Source organism: Scyliorhinus torazame, chromosome 3 (genome assembly GCF_047496885.1).
Source record: "Scyliorhinus torazame isolate Kashiwa2021f chromosome 3, sScyTor2.1, whole genome shotgun sequence".
Taxonomy (NCBI): Eukaryota; Metazoa; Chordata; class Chondrichthyes; order Carcharhiniformes; family Scyliorhinidae; genus Scyliorhinus; species Scyliorhinus torazame.
In genome coordinates, this window is record NC_092709.1 from 165,573,367 (window position 1) to 165,591,179 (window position 17,813).

General features: G+C 44.6%; 1 protein-coding gene across 2 annotated transcripts in view; it reads right to left on the reverse strand.

Annotated features, from left to right (window-relative positions):
• Nucleotides 1–735: 735 nt before the first annotated feature.
• The window catches only part of dhx15 (DEAH (Asp-Glu-Ala-His) box helicase 15), a 171,527-nt gene continuing 154,449 nt past the window's right edge, over nt 736–17,813 (reverse strand). For both annotated transcript variants that reach the window (XM_072496497.1, XM_072496499.1), the window contains exons 13-14: nt 16,910–17,079; nt 736–1,406 (exon numbers count right to left, since the gene is read on the reverse strand). In XM_072496497.1, coding sequence (XP_072352598.1) covers nt 1,289–1,406; nt 16,910–17,079 — 288 coding nt within the window. In that variant the 3' untranslated portion in view covers nt 736–1,288. The remainder of the gene's footprint in view (nt 1,407–16,909; nt 17,080–17,813) is intronic.

Sequence of the window (17,813 nt, forward strand, 5' to 3'; positions counted from 1 at the left end):
CTCACTTGTGTGTTAGTAACTAGGTTTTGGATTTAAAATAATTGGCAAAAAGTAGTAGAGAGAAAATTAGGCAACATTTTTCCACAGAAGGTTGTTGAGATGCACAATCTGAAAAACAGTGGAAGAATAATCAATAGGAAGCTTCAAAAGGCATTGGACACATAGGACTAATTTTTAGGTTATTGGGAAAATGTTGGGTTGTTGGACAGCTATTTTCAAGAGCCAGTACACGCACAATGAGCCAAAGGAGATCTTTCTGTTCCCCAAGATACAGCTTTTCAAAACCATTAGCGGTCCCATCCAAGTCTTTTTTCTATTGGAGTCTAGAGGCACTAACTTTCACGATAACATCGCCAAGAGGACATCTCCAGCTCTAACAACTGGCTGCACTTCCTGTGGTAGGTAAAGATCTTTAAAAGTCAAATTCAGCAAAAGTTAGTAAAGTACATATGTGAAGTTGGTCACAAAATAAATGGTGTACTTGACTTCGTAAATAAAGCTACCACGCTTATGATAACAGTTCAAATGGCCGCGATGCCAAAGGAAAGATGGCCACACAAGGGTGCTGTAACAGATGCTATATGCACTGTGCAAAAATAAAATCATTTAAGGGTAAATGTCATCTATGGTCCTTCCAAAGGTTACTTGGCTTACCTGAAGGATGTAGAGAATCAATGATGAAAATCTATTTCAAACTACCTCTTCCTTCCCAATAAGACACTGCATACACAAAACTTAACTTGTCACTATACCTTTATTTAAGTCAAAAATTGGTGTTGGGAAAATTCAGAGGTGCCTACATATAAATTTTCCAAGTTCTTTGAATCTCTACAACTTTCTAGTAAGAATGTCAACATGGGCAGGATCATGCAGTATGTGGTTGAGAAATACATACTTTAATTGCCAACTCTGAATCACTACAAGAAATTCAGACAGGATTGTAATAATGATGAAACTCTTTAAAAATTAACAGTTACAGCATTATTCCCAAACCTTTGCCCACCCCAGCCCCATAAAACCCAACAGGGTTTGTGACAAAAGTCAACATAACAATAAAAAAAGCCACATAACACCAGCAACATACTATGTTGCTCAACACAGTGTTACACAACCTGTCATAAACAAGGTTTTTTAAAAAATAAAGTGAGGAATTGTCCAGCCATTTGAGAGAAAACATCCATAGGTTTTCCTTAATAGACAAATTAAATTTGTTACTGGGCAGAATCTGAAGTCCATACTTCTTCAATATGAAATCTGCATTTGCCTGGCCTCCTACTTCAGAATTACTTCAGTATTGAGAATATTCCTTGGACTGAAGTTTGCCAATAATGCGTTCCAGTTGTCTTTTGGCCTCGCACTGGGGAAAGTTGCCCATTTCATAGTATTGAGGAGCGATCTTCACTAACCTATTGAAAAAAAAAAAGTAAATTTGACTATATCTGAAAATTTACACAGCAGAAAGTTTACCAAGCATCAACAAACTCAGGCAGAACTCAAACATCATTTTTGTTTCTGCTGATCACTCGATAGAATTACTTAGGACTGCGTGACAGCATTTTCAACCTGCGCACTTAACTATCTAGCTACAGTATAAAAGTCATTAGAAAACTGAACAATAGTCAGATTAACAAACTATGGAAATCAAAAGGTAGTCAGAAGTTGAACGCAACACAACTGCAGTTGTAAAATACTGGAAGAAAAAAGGTTAGTGCAGCTATTGCGATATTGTTTTTTGATGAGAATTTAATACAGAATGGTTTTCGGTTATAATTTTCCACATCGGAGAAGAGTAGCCTGAAGTGAGTTGTTTGGAAGACGAGCAAGCAAAGCAGGCTGAGATTTCAATCCTTCCCCACAGGCAGGAAGAATCAGCAAGTCATCACTATCAGCTAACAACGGTTGGTTGGAAAGCAACCCAGAAAATCCCTGGAGCCAAGGAAGGCCTGGAAGACTGCAATTCACCAGTTTACTAATTCACCATGTAATCTGAAGCAGGGATTTGGCAGCTGGCTACACTTTGTCAACAAACAGGACCATGCTCCTTTTATCACCACCATCCCATATTAAAACTTCCAATGTACTACTTCCAATGATAGTCAGAAGCTGATATCACCCTCAATGTGCACACATTATTACTGTTGCCCCATTTCAATGGATCAATCCCAGTTAATGCCCCTGGAAAGAATGACAACCAACCAGAATACAACCAAAATCCACTGTACGCGCTTTAGACACACAAGGGCCGGGATTCACCGATATCGCGGCCAAGTGTTGACGCCGGCGTCAATGGGCCTCCAGGCCCAATAATTCTCCTCTTCTTCGGGGGCTAGAACTGCGCCGGAATGCTGTGCGCTGCTCCGGCGCCGAAAGCCAGCCCTACACGGCCGGCGACGGTCCATGCGTGCGCGCCACGGCCATCTCCGTGCCGGTGCATGGGGCCATCTCCGCACCGGCCCCCGTGCAACATGGCGGAGCCCTAAAGTGGCCCGGCGCGGAGGAACATAGGCCCCCCCCGGAATAAACGCGCCTGCCGATCGGTAGCTCCTGATCACGGGCCTGGCCACCGTGGACGCCCGCCCCGGAGTCAGATCCCCCCCCCAAACCAGGACAGCCCCCACAGCCAGAACGGGAGGTCCCGCCGGGTGGGACCACACGTAAACCACGCCAGCGGGACTCGGCAGGCCACTCGGCCTGTCGAGCGCGGAGAATCGCCCGGGGGTGGTGGCGCTTTCAAAGGCTCCCGACCGGGATTGGCGCACATTCTCCAGTTTCCGGAGAATCGGCGGCCCAGCGTAGGAGCGGCATCCCCCCCCCCCCCCCCCCCCCCCCCGATTCTCCGACCCAGCGCGGGCTCAGAGGATCCCGGCCTAGGGGTCCATTCAAATTTTAGGTTTAGGTCAGCCCCCCTAGTTTTATGAGGACACCCAACAGAACAATTTTCCTGCACTGCAAAACTTGCTTTCCAAGAAATTTGCATTTAATCCCTAATCACATTTCAATGTGGAAGCAGGGGCCGAGATTTTCCTATTAAATACTGAGCTGATTGGAAATAATTCATGTATAAATTCTTTAAGAAATATTTCTTTTTAAAGATTAAGTCATGTATAATATTTTAAAAAGACTTTTAAGAGATTTTCCATTTTACTATAAATTTTACAAAAATCATAAGCAGATGATGCACAAAAGCAACATAACAAAAAGCAGCCAATCATATCCACTCCATCCACCAAGATAGGCAACTGAAAAAACAAGCGATCTCCGGTAGAACCCCTCCGCCAACCCCCTAACGGTGTACTTCGACTTTCCCCAAGGACAAGAATTCCATTGTCGCGCAACCAGGCGCTGGGCGGAGAAGGCCACCACCCCAGCAGAACTCACCTCCTGGCAATCAGCAAGGCGAAGGCAAGGACACCTGCCGTCACTTCCATTTGCAGCCCTGGCGAGTCAGACACCCCAAAAGCGGCCATCAGAGGATAAGGCTTCAGATCAATATTCAGAATCAACGACATGTTGAAGGAGACCCAAAAGTTTACCAGTTTGGGGCAAAACCAGAACGTGTGTATGATTGGCCGACCCCCCCCCCCCCCCCCCCGGAACACTGCTTGCGCCAGTCCTCTACTTCGGGGGAAAAAAACTCACCAATTCTAGTTTTGGTCAGGTGGGCCCTGTACACCCCCTTAAGGTGGACTAGGCCAAGTCGCACACATGAAGATGTGGAATTCACCCCGCGAAGGGCCTCACTCCACTGCTCATTATCCACTATAGGCCCCAGCACCCTCTCCCATTTCGCCTTCACCCCACCTGCCAAAGCAGAATCCTCAGACAAAATTTGCTCATAAATACCCTCTTCCAACCCCGTCAGCGAAAGCATCCTTCCCAACATAGATGTCCCCGTTGCCTCGGAAAATGTTGGGAAGGCATAATTCCGGAACATAATCCCTCTTCTCCCCAGTTCAAACTTCGCCAACAATTCCTCCAAGCTGACAAACCGACCATCTATAAACAAATCCCCGAATCTCTCCAGCCTTCCCTCACCCCGAATGTGGCATCCAATCTGGATGGCTCAAATAAATGATTGGCAAAGATCGAGGCCAGCCTCGGCCTAGCTCCAACCTTAAAATGCTGCCTGAACTGTCTCCATATCCTGTGCACAAAACCACCGGGTTCGAGGAGTATCTAGCCGGAGAAAGCGGAGGCGAGGTCGTCACCAACATACCCAGACTAGACCCCCCTACACAACCTACAACACCAGGAATGATTGTTAGATGTTCCGGGGTTTAGATGTTTTCAGAAGAATAGGGAGGGAGGGAAAAGAGGAGGGGGAGTTGCATTGTTAATTTGTGAGTGCACCACAGCTGCAGAAAAGGAGGTAGTTGAGGAGGGTTTGTCTACTGAGTCAGTATGGGTGGAAGTCAGAAACAAGAAAGGAGCAGTCACTTTATTGGGAGTTTTCTATAGACCGCCCCCCCCCAATAACAACAGAGAGATAGAGGAACAGATTGGGCGGCAGGCCTTGAAAAAGTGCAGAAGTAACAGAGTTGTTGTAATGGGTGACTTCAACTTTCCTAATATTGACTGGAACCTCCTTAGTGCAAATGGTTTGGATGGAGCAGATTTTGTCAGGTGTGTACAGGAAGGATTCCTGACTCAATATGTAGATAGGCCGATTAGGGGGGAGGCCATATTGGACTGGGTGCTCGGCAACGAACCAGGCCAGGTGTCAGATGTCTCGGTGGGAGAGCATTTCGGTGACAGTGACCACAACTCCTTGACCTTTACCATAGTCATGGAGAGTGATAGGAACACACAGCATGGGAATGTATTTAATTGGGGGAGGGGAAATTATACTGCTGTTAGACAGGAGCTGAGGAGCATAAAGTGGGAACAATTGTTCTTGGGGAAATGCACAACAGTAATGTTGGGATTGTTTAAGGAGCACTTGCTGCGAGTGCTGGATAGTTTTGTCCCACTGAGACGAGGAAGGAATGGTAAGGTGAAGGAGCCTTGGATGACAAGAGAAGTGGAGCTTCTAGTCAAGAGGAAGAAGGAAGCTTACGTAAGGTTGAGGAAGCAAGGATCTGACTCGGCTCTGGAGGGTAACAAGGTAGCCAGGAAGGAACTCAAAAATGGACTGAGGAGAGCTAGAAGGGGGGCATGAAAAAGCCCTGGCAGGAAGGATTAGGGAAAACCCCAAGGCGTTCTACACTTGTGAGAAATAAGATGATCAGACTGAGAGTAGGGCCAATCAGGGATAGTGGAGGGAACTTGTGCCTAGAGTCTGAAGAGATGGGGGAGGCTCTAAATGAATACTTTGCTTCAGTATTCACTAGAGAGAGGGACCTTGTTGCCCATGATAATAGTGTGAACCAGGTTAATAGACTCAAACAGGTTGATATTAAGGAGGAGGATGTGCTGGAAATTTTGAAAAGCATCAGGATAGATAAGTCCTCTGGGCCTGACGGGATATACCCAAGGTTACTACGGGAAGCGAGGGAGGAGATTACTGCGCCATTGGCGATGATCTTTGCGTCCTCACTCTCCATTGGAGTAGTACCGCATGATTGGAGGGAGGTGAATGTTGTTCCCCTACTCAAGAAAGGCAATCAGGAAATCCCTGGGAATTACAGACCCATCAGTCTTATGTCTGTGGTGAGCAAAATATTGGAAAGGATTCTGAGAGATAGGATTTATGATTATTTAGAAAAACATAGTTTGATTAAAGATAGTCAGCATGGCTTTGTGAGGGGCAGGTCATGCCTCACAAGCCTCATTGAATTCTTTGAGGATGTGACGAGACACATTGATGAAGGTCAGGCAGTGGTGTATACGGATTTCAGTAAGGCATTTGATAAGGTTCCCCATGGTAGGCTCATTCAGAAAGTTAGGGGGCATGGGATACAGGGCAATTTGGCTGTCTGGGTACAGAATTGGCTGGCCGAAAGAAGACAGCGAGTGGTAGTGGATGGAAAGTATTCCGCCTGGAGGTCGGTGACCAGTGGTGTCCCGCAAGGATTTGTTCTGGGACCTCTGCTCTTCGTGGTTTTTATAAATGACTTGGATGAGGAAGTGGAAGGGTGGGTTAGTAAGTTTGCCGATGACACAAAGGTTGGTGGAGTTGTAGATAGTGTTGAGGGTCGTTGCAGGTTACAACAGGACATTGACAGGATGCAGAGCTGTGCTGAGAAGTGGCAGATGGAGTTCAACCTTGATAAATGTGAAGTGATTCATTTTGGAAGGTCGAATTTGAATGCTGAATATAGGGTTAAAGGCAAGATTTTTGGAAGTGTGGAGGAACAGAGGGATCTTGGGGTCCACGTACATAGATCCCTCAAAGGTGCCACCCAGGTTGATAGGATTGTTAAGAAGGCGTATGGTGTGTTGGCTTTCATTAACAGGGGGATTGAGTTTAAGAGCTGCGAAAAGGCATGTTTGGCTCCCCTCCCTGGGAGGTTAACCGGAAAACATTCACTTTTTCAGAATCAGCTTGTAACCCGAAAATGAACCAAAGCTCCGCAATAGCTCCATTATATCACCCATAGTCGGGACCTGGTCTGCAACATAAAACAGCAGATCGTCAGCGTATAGAGACACCCTATGCTTCACCTCTCCCCTCTTTATTCCCTTCTACTTACCTTAAACCCACAAAGTTATGGCTAAAGACTCAAACGCTAATGCAAATAAGAGGGGAGACATCGAACACCCCTGTCCAGTCCCCCTTTTCAAATGAAAATACCCTGAACTCAAGGTACTTGTACGAACACTGGCCAAGGGGCCCTGTACCACAACCGTACCCATGAAATCAATTTTGTCTCTAAACCGAACCTCTCGAAAAGGTACCTCCACTCCACCCTGTCGTATACTTTCTCGGCATCATAAGACACAATCACCTCCAGCGCGGGCTTCTGGGCGGGGAGAGAACCACATTTAACATGCTCCGAATATTGGCTGACAATTGTCGGCTCTTGACAAGGTTTGTCTGATCCTCCGCAATCACCTTGGGGAGACAGGGCTCCAGCTTGACCGCCAATACCGTAGCCAGAATCGTGGCAACCACTTTTTTTTTTTTTATAAATGGGATCTGGGTGGCACTGGTTAGGCCAGCATTTATGGCCCATCCCTAGTTGCCCGTCAGAAGGTGGTGGGGAGTTGCCTTCTTGTACCAATGCAGTCCTTGAGGAGTAGGTCACCCACTGTGCTGTTAGGGAGGGAGTTCCAGGATTTTGACCCAGCGACAGTGAATGAACGGCAATATATTTCCAAGTCAGGGTGGTGAAAACCTCCAGGTGCTGGGTTCCCAGGTATCTGCTGCTCTTGTCCTTCTAGATGGTAGTGGTCGTGGGTTTGGAAGGTTTGTCTGAGGAACCTTGGTGAGTTACTGCAGTGCATCTTGTAGATGGTACAGATGGCTACCACTGTTCGTCGGTGTTGGAGAAATTGAATGTTTGTGGAAGGGGGAGCAATCAAGCAGGCTGCTTTGTCCTGGATAATGTTGAGCTTCTGGAGTGTTGTTAGAGCTGCACTCATCCAGCAAGTGGAGAGTATTCCATTACAGTTCAGACTTGTGCCTTGTAGATGGTGGACAGGATTTTAGGGGGGGGGGGGGGGGGGGGGGTCAGGAGGTGAGTTATTCGCCGAGGATTCCTAGTCTTTGACCTGCCCTGGTAGCCACGATATTAATATGGCTAGTCCAGTTCATTTTCTGATCAATGGTAACCCCCAAGATGTTGATTGTGGGGGATTCAGCGATGGTAATGCCATTTAACAACGGGATAGGCCGTTATGACACACACACACTCAATTAGGTCTTTATCCTTTTTCAACAGTAGTGAAATGGAGACCTGCGAGAGTGTAGCAGGCAGAGACCCCTGGGACAGAGTCGTTAAAATATATTTATCAGCAACGGAACCAACTGATCTTTGAACGTCTTGTAGAATTCCACTGGAAATCCATCAGACCCATGCGCTTTACCTGTTTGCATTCGCCCAATACCAGTCAAAGTCTTCTCAGGGCCTAACGAGGCTTCCAACCCCCACCTCCGGCAACTCCAACCTATCTAAAAATATTGACAAGTCCTCCAAATCCCCCCCAGACTCAGACCGTCCAAGATGCTTGTAAAAAGCCTCAAATGCCACGTTAACTTTACCTGGGGCAGAAGCCAAACTACCAGTCGAATTCCTAACCTGAATAATCTCCCAGAAGGTGGCCTGTCGCCACAGCTGATAGCTCGTCTTCTCCCCATATTCATAAAAGACCCCCCTCAAATGCAGCAACTGTCCATCATCTTTCCCATAGATAACAGATCAAACTGTGTCTGCAGCTTTTCCTGTCCGAGATAGGGTAGCACAAGTACCTGCGGCCCATCTCAAAGATATCATCCACCAACCTGTGTCTCCATATGCACGTTGCACGACGTCATCTCTCCTCTAATCACCGCCTTCAAGGCTTCCAAAAGCGGAAGGAGAGAGAGAACCATTCCTATTGAATTCTACATACTCACCAATGCTTTGGACATGCACCCACAAGGCCCCAAATCCGCCAATAGCCCTACATCTAAACTCCATGGTAGGCGCTGAGCAGGGCCCGGCTCCAAAACCAAATCCACCAGATGCGTGGGGCGCACCACTCTAAACCTCACTCCACTCTTATGTAAAGCCAGCCGCTTGGGCCTTCTTAAAAGCCATCCGCTTCTTCACAAGCTCCGCACGGACATCCTGGTGTTTTCTAACGTGGCATTCCTCCCATCTCAGATCATGATTCTCCTTGGCCCACTTCAGGACCTGCTCCTTTTCCTGAAAGCAGTGGAATCAACGCCCCCCCCCTCCCCCCCGAGGCTTCTGCTGCAGTGTTCGATGGGCCCTATCCAACACTGGAAGGGACGCCATCTGCGAAAAGTATGCAGTTGGATTCGAGCCCTCCACAACCTCACTACCCTGAGGTTTTGTCTATTTGACCGATTCTCCAGGTCATCTACCTTCGCCCGCAGATTCATATTCTTCATTGCCACCACGGAGATCTCGTCGCTGTGCCTCAAAGCTGCTCCACCCCCCTTCAACCCCTCTCCATGCTCCTTCACAGCTTCCGAGTCCTCTCCAACTTTTCGTGGACAGGACCCAGCGCCTCCTCGAGCCACTTGGAGAATATTGAATATCCTTCTCCATTGCCTCCAAAAATGCTTTTCAAACTGCTTTTCAAACTCAGTAGCCAGTATCCCAGTTAGCATACCTACTGTGGTCGGGGCAGCCCCGGGTGTGAACTGCTACCCACAGACTTAGCTGTGGTCTTTTTTGACATAGTTCCACATTAGGCCCCCTCTACTATCTTATAGGAAGGGTTTGTCCACCAAAGAGCTCTGGGAACTGGGCATTAAGGGCCAAAAAACAATGCCCTGGTGGGAGATACCTAGTGCATGACTTCCTCCTACGTGCCACCACTGAAAGTCCCCCAGTCATGTATAACTTATGCCTACTTAAACTGACTGTTGCCAGATAGAAATATTGGTGTAGGAAGCAAGAAAGAAGTGGGAGACTTGTTCACACAAACTGTTAATAGGACCCATTGGGCAATGGAAGTAGGTGGCCATGCAGTACAGAATGATAAATAATATTAGCAGGTCATACAAAGTAAAAAGAGCCTACCCCACCTACCAAGAACATGCATCAGTGTTTTTCAAACTTTTTGGTCAGGGACCCATTTTTGCCAACTGGCCATCCTTCAGTACCCACGTGGCCAACTTTCACGACCCACCATTTTCACTTACCTGGAATGTGACAGGTGAGCCTATTTGGCCATCACGATCTCACTTGCTTTGTCATTCAACATTACATTTCTGCTAAAGGTTTCAACTGACATCCGTTGAAAAAAATCAAGAGGTTTGTCCTCGAACTCGCCATGCTTAGTCTTCAAATGCCTTTGAAGTTTTGAGGGTTTAAAACTTCCATTTGGCAGTACTTCCTTGTATATAACACACATGGGCTTTGCATCCTGATTTGCACTGGCACAATTAATAAAGCCATACCTTAAAAAAAAATCTTTATACCGATTTGTTCCAGATTTCAGCTTCTTTTTCATGGGCTGTTCACCAGATTCTCTGGAACTCACACCAGCACTGCTTTGTCCTGCTGTGGACTCTCCTGAACAGTTCACACCATCACTGCTTTGTCCTGCTGTGCATTCTCCTGAGAAACTCCCTCCATCAGATTTAGTTGTGAGATCCTGGCCTGTGTCTCTGGCCCTCTCTTCCTTATTACAAAACAATCCGTTTAAAGTTCTTCAAGTCCTGTTGCTTGCTTGCTGCTAACGAAATGGAGGAATCTCTCTTCAGTCCAGCGCACATGACATCAGTGTACAGGGCACTTGACCTGCTCTCTGCCTCTGCTCGAGGCAGGAAGACTCCATCGATATAAAAAAAAGACTGCTCCTGGGTCAGCGCGCTGAAGTCAGGAAGCGGCGGTCTGCCCCTCTCGGCTTCGGGCCTGCGTAGTTGAGGGGGCACACATGCGTGTGATGGCCGGCATTCTGAAAGCCGGTCTGGTCAGCTGGGCACTACTTCCTGCGATCAGGAACACCACAACTCATGGCCCCACGATGTACCCGACTGCAACCCTCCCGCAGGTCGCTACCCTGGGTTTTAAAATGACTAATGTACATGACAAAGTATATATGTCTTTTAATAGCCCCTACTTCACGCTGTTTAATATACCTCAATGGTTCATCATTACAGTCCCCAGATTTTGGGAAGGGAGGGTGGGAGTTGTTGGGAAACTTGGGTAGCTGGATTCAGCAGGGCAAAGAGTAAATATCCACTGAAACATTGCTCATTTCAAAGAGCCTGGCGTTGCATTTTCCTGCAAGAAAATGTCCTGAACGACAAAAGACAATTCCTAAAGTACAGTTTAAAAATCCCCAAAACCCACTAGACTGGCATACTCGATTATTGTAACCAGTGACTCTGCCTTTATCCACTGGAGCACACAGGCAAATAAAACTGAAGTCCCGAGCATCTTGGTTAATAAATCTTCTGTTCCCTCTTTACGCCTCCCAACAAAGAAATCCAATGCTACAATAATTCTGGAGAACATTATCTGATGCAAGAAGCACATTAATTTTTAAAATTTGATTATCAAAAGAGGTGTATTTTGCCTCGAGAGCTTTCAGCATGAAATGCTGTGCATGCAATAGTTTCTGGAAGCTGTAGCTCAAATCAAGAAGTCGAAATGGTGATGGTGTAGTTTTTTGTCCAAAGTTCTTCCATTGAGTCTACAAGCACAGAAACAGGCCATTCAACACAACTGGTCTATGTGGATGTTTATACCTTACATGAGCTTCCTCTAAGCCTATCACAGCATATCACTTATTCCTTTCCAATCCTCCTCATGTGCTTAGCGACCTTCCCCTCAAATTCATTTCTTCTATTCAGCTGAACTGCTCCATGTGGTAGCATGTGCCATATTCCCATTACTCATTTTCCATGAGATGTCAAACCAAGGTCCTATCTGCTTGGTTGGATGGACACAAAAGACCCATGGCACTATTTCAAAGAACAGGGAAACAGGGAAGTTAGCCCCAGTATCCTGGCCAATACTTATCCCTCAATTGTTCCCCTACTCTACATTCCCCAATAAACTCTGATTTTAATAATATTATTCTTTATTAGTGTTACAAGTAGGCTTATATTAACACTGCAACAAAGTTACTGTACAAATCCCCTAGTCGCCACACTCAAGTGCCTGTTTGGGTACACTTGAGGGAAAATTCAGAATGTCCTATTCACCTAGCAAGCACGTCTTTGGGGACTTGTGGGAGGAAACCGGAGCACCCGGAGGAAACGGACGCAGACACGGGGAGAAGATGCAGACTCCGCACAGACAGTGACTGAAGCCGGGAATCAAACCCGGATCCCTGGCACTGTGAAGCAACAGTGCTATCACTGTGCTGTATTTTCCATTACCAGATCCAGAAGGGATTCCTCTTTTATTGGGCTTCATATGTACAGAGCAGGAAAGTGGCCCTGAAAACAAAAAACACACTTCTCCTTTCCCTACCTCTTACTTCCAGTTTATTTATGACGGGGAGTAGCTGAAATCCCCGAAGAATATTAATCAACGTTTCGCATTTCGTTTTTGGAGAAGTTAGTAGCTTCTGAAATCCCCAACACATCAATGTACCAAATCTATTATCTGTAAAACTGTAGTTACAAATCATAAATGTTTCCCCGTTTCATTTAGGAATTGCCTGGGACTTCAAAGTGCTTGGCTTGCTGAGATATCTGATGGTGTGAAAGGCATTTTATAAATGCAAGTCTTTTTTCTTTATCCACCAGAGGAAATAGTTTCTATTTCTACTCTATCCAATAACTATTATTTTAAGCACCTTCATTAATTCGCTCCTAAACACTAGCCTGAAGGGAATACAAACCAAGTTAAAGTAACCTGCCCATTAAGCCCCAGTATCATTCTGGTCAATCTGCACTGCATCTCTTCCATTGCCAATGTATCTTCTTTGAGATGTGGTACCCAGAACTGAATGCAGTACTTCAGAAGAGGTCTGACAACTGAAAAATATTTTCCCTCCCCACCCCTCATTTCAAACTTCCTTGAAATAAAGACCAACATTCCACCAGCCTTTTTGATTATTTTTTTGTATCGGTTTACCATATTTAGAGATTTGTGGACATGGACAGTTCAACCTCTTTCCTACTCCAATTCATGTTTCTCATCATTAAGAAAATATTCTCATCTGCCTTTCTTGAATTCAAAGTGGATAACCCCACTTCCCTGCATTGAACGCCATCTGGCAGTTTAGACTGACTATGTCGCTTTCTATTTTCCTGCTCCTTCTACGCAAGTCAGTGTGTCTTAGTTATACTACTTTCTATTCCTTCAGCCAAGTCATTGACGTATAATGGTGAACGGTAAAATAGTAAGTGGAAGCCAGTAACTTGGTCACTCTGTTCATAATATTCCTGTAACGCAGATAAGCTTAGTGTCAAAGAGGTGGGTTTTAAGGAAAAGTGAGATAGAGGCAAAGCAGTTTTGGGAGGAAAATTAGGACCAAGGCAGCTGAAATCACAGGTACCAATGGAGAAATTATTAACATCTGGAATGCTCAAGAGGCCAGATTAGAGCACAAATATTGAAGAGTTGTGCACCTGGAGGAGAATATAAAGGTAGGAAGCGATGATGCCATGAAGGTGATGAGAATTTTAATACCAAGATGTTGCTTGGACCTATGCAGATTAACAAGTACAGGAGTGGTGGGTCCTCGCAGGCCATTAAAGAGCCCTGGGTGGTCTGGGACAGGGAAGGGTAGTACCCTGGCACTCAGGCATTGCCAAAGGTTTGGCCCAGGTGGGTGCCTTGCCCATTTGCATGGGGGGGGGGGGGGGGGGGGGGGGGAGGAAAGAGGTCAGGGCAGCCAGTAAAAATGGTGCCCCAATCTCCGAGGAACCAGTCCTGCTGGTGAGCTCAGCTCGGCAGCGCATAGTGTGGTCTCGACGGGAGAAACGCCGAGGCCCAAAAATGCTTCAAAGTGCCAGTGAATGGCGGCATTAATCTCGGCGCTGCAGCTGTCGAGTAACACCCCGCCAAACACGCCCAAAAGCGGACTTTGTTTCAAGTCTGCTGAATCACACTCTATTTCACCAAACAGCAGAACAGGCTTGAGGGGTTATATGGAAAATTCCTGCTCCTTAGTTCTTGTCCTCACTCTATCGATGCCTGCATCATCGTTTCTCCTCACATTTTCAGTTGTTGGCACTGTATAAATTGCCATTCAGGTCATTTACATGTTTTTATTTATCACTCCCCCTTTATTTTAATGGGTATTTTCTTATAACTTCCTATAACCTTTTCAGATCAGTGTATTGTTATGGGCCAGGGTTTAGAGAACCCCAAAATGTATCATGGAGTTCACCTAACCCACAACTTTTAATAGATTGTGGTACGGGGAGCACACTGCCCACTCTACAGGTGTGGTACAGCTGAAATGGAAAAGTATTTTTTTAAAGCAAAACAATGATTATTCTATGAACTCACGTTAACCTTTTTAAAACATAGTGAACATCTTGGCAACCATTAATTCAAATACATCCCCCAAAGAATACAACATTAAGTAATCCTTTAAGCTTTCCTTTTACCATCCATAAGACTTAAAACACCAGGTTAAAGTCAGGTTAGTGATGCAAACACTTCACTCGCCCTACTTACCAGCTTTGTTTGAATCAGTAATACCCACATGTCCTGTGGCCATTTCATTTGTTTAGCCACCTTCTCAAATGAAATGAAAAAGGCTTCCACCTCCTTCTCGTCAAACCTTGGCAATGCTTGGACATATCCAAATAGATTCCCACCAAGCCTTCGACTTGACGCTCTTTCTCACTATCCTCATCACTATCAACCAACTGTACGTTTCCCTTTACGTCTGCCAATTTTAACTGACTGTCATGTTTCATGGCCATTTTCTGAAGTTCATACTCTCTCTCTTTATCTTTTTCCCTGATCTGTATCACCCTTTCTCTTTCTTTTTGTTCTGCTAGGGCTATTCTTTCTGTTTTCCTTTCTTCTCTCTCTATTTCCTCTCGCTCTCTTTCTCTTTCTTTTCCCTCTCTCTCTCTTTCGTATTCAAGCTGCTTTAATGCTTTCTCCTGTTCCATTTGTTTAATTTGCAACTGAAGTTTTGATATTTCCAATGAGTCAAACTGTATCTCAGGCAACTTTAAATGCTTAGCCACCGCCATAATTACCTAATTTTTTCGTATTTTGTCAGGTAATGTTAACTGCAATGTTTTTGCCAAATCTAACAGTCTGCTTTTAGTCTCTGTCTGTAAGGTACTGCTTGTGACCGTCCACACCCCAAAAAACTTCAGAGCCTCTGAAAGAGCCATTGTCCACAACACACTCCCTACTTAAACTAAAATACCACACCTGAAAATCAACCACAATATGCATACCCCTCACTCACTTTAAGTTCACTAAGCCACAATATGCTCACCGCTCGCTAACTTTAAGTTCACTAAGACAATCCAATAGATAGACTTTTATCCCAGACGAGCCCCCAATTTGTTATGGGCCAGGGTTTAGAGAACGCCCAAAGTGTATCATGGAGTTCACCTAACCTACACCTTTTAATAGATTGTGGTATGGGGAGCACACGGCCTACTCTACAGGTGTGGTACAGCAGAAATGGAAAAGTATTTTTTTTAAAGCAAAATAATGTTTATTCTATGAACTCAAGTTAACCTTTTTAAAACAGTGAACATCTTAGCAACCATTAATTCAATACAACCCCCAAAGAGTACAACACTAAGTAATCCTTTAAGCTTTCCTTTTAACATCCATAAGACTTAAAACACCTTTTGCCAGAAGCACATCAGGTTAAAGTCACTACTGAGAGCAGTTATTAGTTTTAAATCACCAGGATAGGCAGCCCGGTGGCGCAGTGGTAGCACTGCAGTCTCACGGTGCCGAGGTCCCAGGTTCGACCCCGGCTCTGGGTCACTGTCCATGTGGAGTTTGCACATTCTCCCCGTGTTTGCGTGGGTTTCACCCCCACAACACAAAGATGTGCAAAGTAGGTGGATTGAACATGCTAAATTGCCCCTTAATTGGAAAAAATGAATTGGGTACACTAAATTTTTTTTAAAAAAATCACCAGGATCGATTTACAGTCTTTAGATTACAGAGAGAACTCTAATACACCTTCTGGCTGTGACTGCAGCTATCCAGCTCTGAAAACAAAACTAAAACATACCCTGCAGCAAACAGCCTAAAATGAAAGTAAAAAGCTGACAGACAGCCCAGCTCCACCCACACTCTGACATCACCGATAAACACCCATTTCTTAAAGGTGCATTTCTTAAACACACATTTTTTAAAGGTACTCTCACATGGCAGTATGCTATCACTTTTTAAAATACTCTCATCCCTTTGTTTCTTATCTTCAGCTTTCCACTAAAACGGTCTCTGCCTGAAGTACAAGACTGCGATAATTAACATTCTGCGCTTATGAAACTGAAGTCTGAATATTACTGCTGACTGAACACCATCCTCAACATAATAAAAACTGTGTGTCGGAAAATTATTAGGTTCATATCGCAAAGCATTCATAAAACATTCCAAAGTCACGCTTTTTCCATTGCATTTTCAAACAGCATGATGATATAGATTTTATTTATAAATGCATGGTTTTCTCGTCCAAGCAAAGCTGTAGAACAGTCCATGCATGCAGAACAAACTAGATCACCATATACAATTTACATTTCCTGATCCCTGCAATCTCATTTGAGTTAAGCCAGAAAATGAAAGGCAATAGTCAGCCACCACTATAGCTCCGCATAAATTGAACATAAAAATACTATTAAATTACACAGTCTAAAATGTGATTGATCAAAGTGTCTGCAGCCTGATTATAGATATTTGGTAGTGACTAAGTATCACAAGTGGATAGTTTTAATGACCATTACAAGAATGCTCCAGGAATGGCAATCAATGCTTCTCTGAGCAATATATATAACACATGAGCGACGCTTCAGCTGTACAGTTTTACCCAAAACAGATATTTAACTTTTCCATTAGTGAAATGACAAGTTCAAAAATTTTGAAGGAAACAAGCATCGACACGACCAAGTCAGAGTCTTTCTAACCCCTTCTTTTTTTGCCATATTAAAATTCTGCTATTGGTGTTTTTCTCTGTTTAGATAAAACTCCAGAATTAAAGGTCGAGGTCAGGAATTATTATTTAATTATACGAAGTATCTATCTTTGAGCCTTGTTCGAATTATTTTAAATGATGTTGGAAATCTCGGTTTCACGATTCAAGACTGGTTGATCAAAATTAAACACTTAGCGGATGGGGCTATAGGCAGATTGCAGTAAATACACAATACTAATAAATCTGTGTCGCAGAACATTACCATTCCGGTTTGATGTCTGTACAGGTGCGGATGTAATTTTTAGTGGTAAGTACAAATTCATTGTAGAGCACCCATTCGGGTTTGTGGTCCAGGACAGTCGAAGGATGAAGCTGCACAACCTGGTTATCTTTCACCGTCAAATAGTGGCCCGTGCGTTCCAAGTGAGCCACCTGAAACAAAAATATTGACAGAAAATAGCCATTAGTCATCACACAAAGCATTCGGGCATACTTTTGGCGAGGGCAGGTAGGGGTGGAAAGCAAAGGAAAAAATTACTCTTCTTTCGAACATTCTTATTATTACGAGCCTCATCATAAATCGAAATGCCAATTAAACCTTCAGTCAAAAGGAAAAGTCTAGTATCCATGATATTTTCCTGTTTTCCAGTCATATAGATGTATCTAAGTTTCACCAGGTTTACGAAGAAGAGTACACCTCCTTCAGAATAGTTATAATTTAATTACGTACCAACATCCTTTTAAAAGTATAGGGAGAATAAAATACCTTGGGAGTGTCCCCTGGGAGAAGTAATATTCCTTCCGAAGTAGAGAATGAATATAACGGTAACTAAAACACCAAAATTGGTTTGATGTGGTTGTAGAGGGTTGTTTTCCAAACTGGAGGCCTGTGACCAACAGTATGCCTCAGGGATCAGTGGTGGGTCGTTATCTGTCATTGATATTAATGGATTGGATGAGAATTTAGAAGACATGGTTAGTAAGTTTGCAGGTGACACCAAGATTGGTGGCATAGTGGACAGTGAAGAAGGCTATCTATGATTGCAACGGGATCTTGATCAATTGAGCCAGTGGGACGACGAGTGGCAGATCGAGTTTAATTTAGATAAATATGAGGTGTTGCATTTTGGTAGATCGACTCGGGGCAGGACCTACTCAGTTAATGG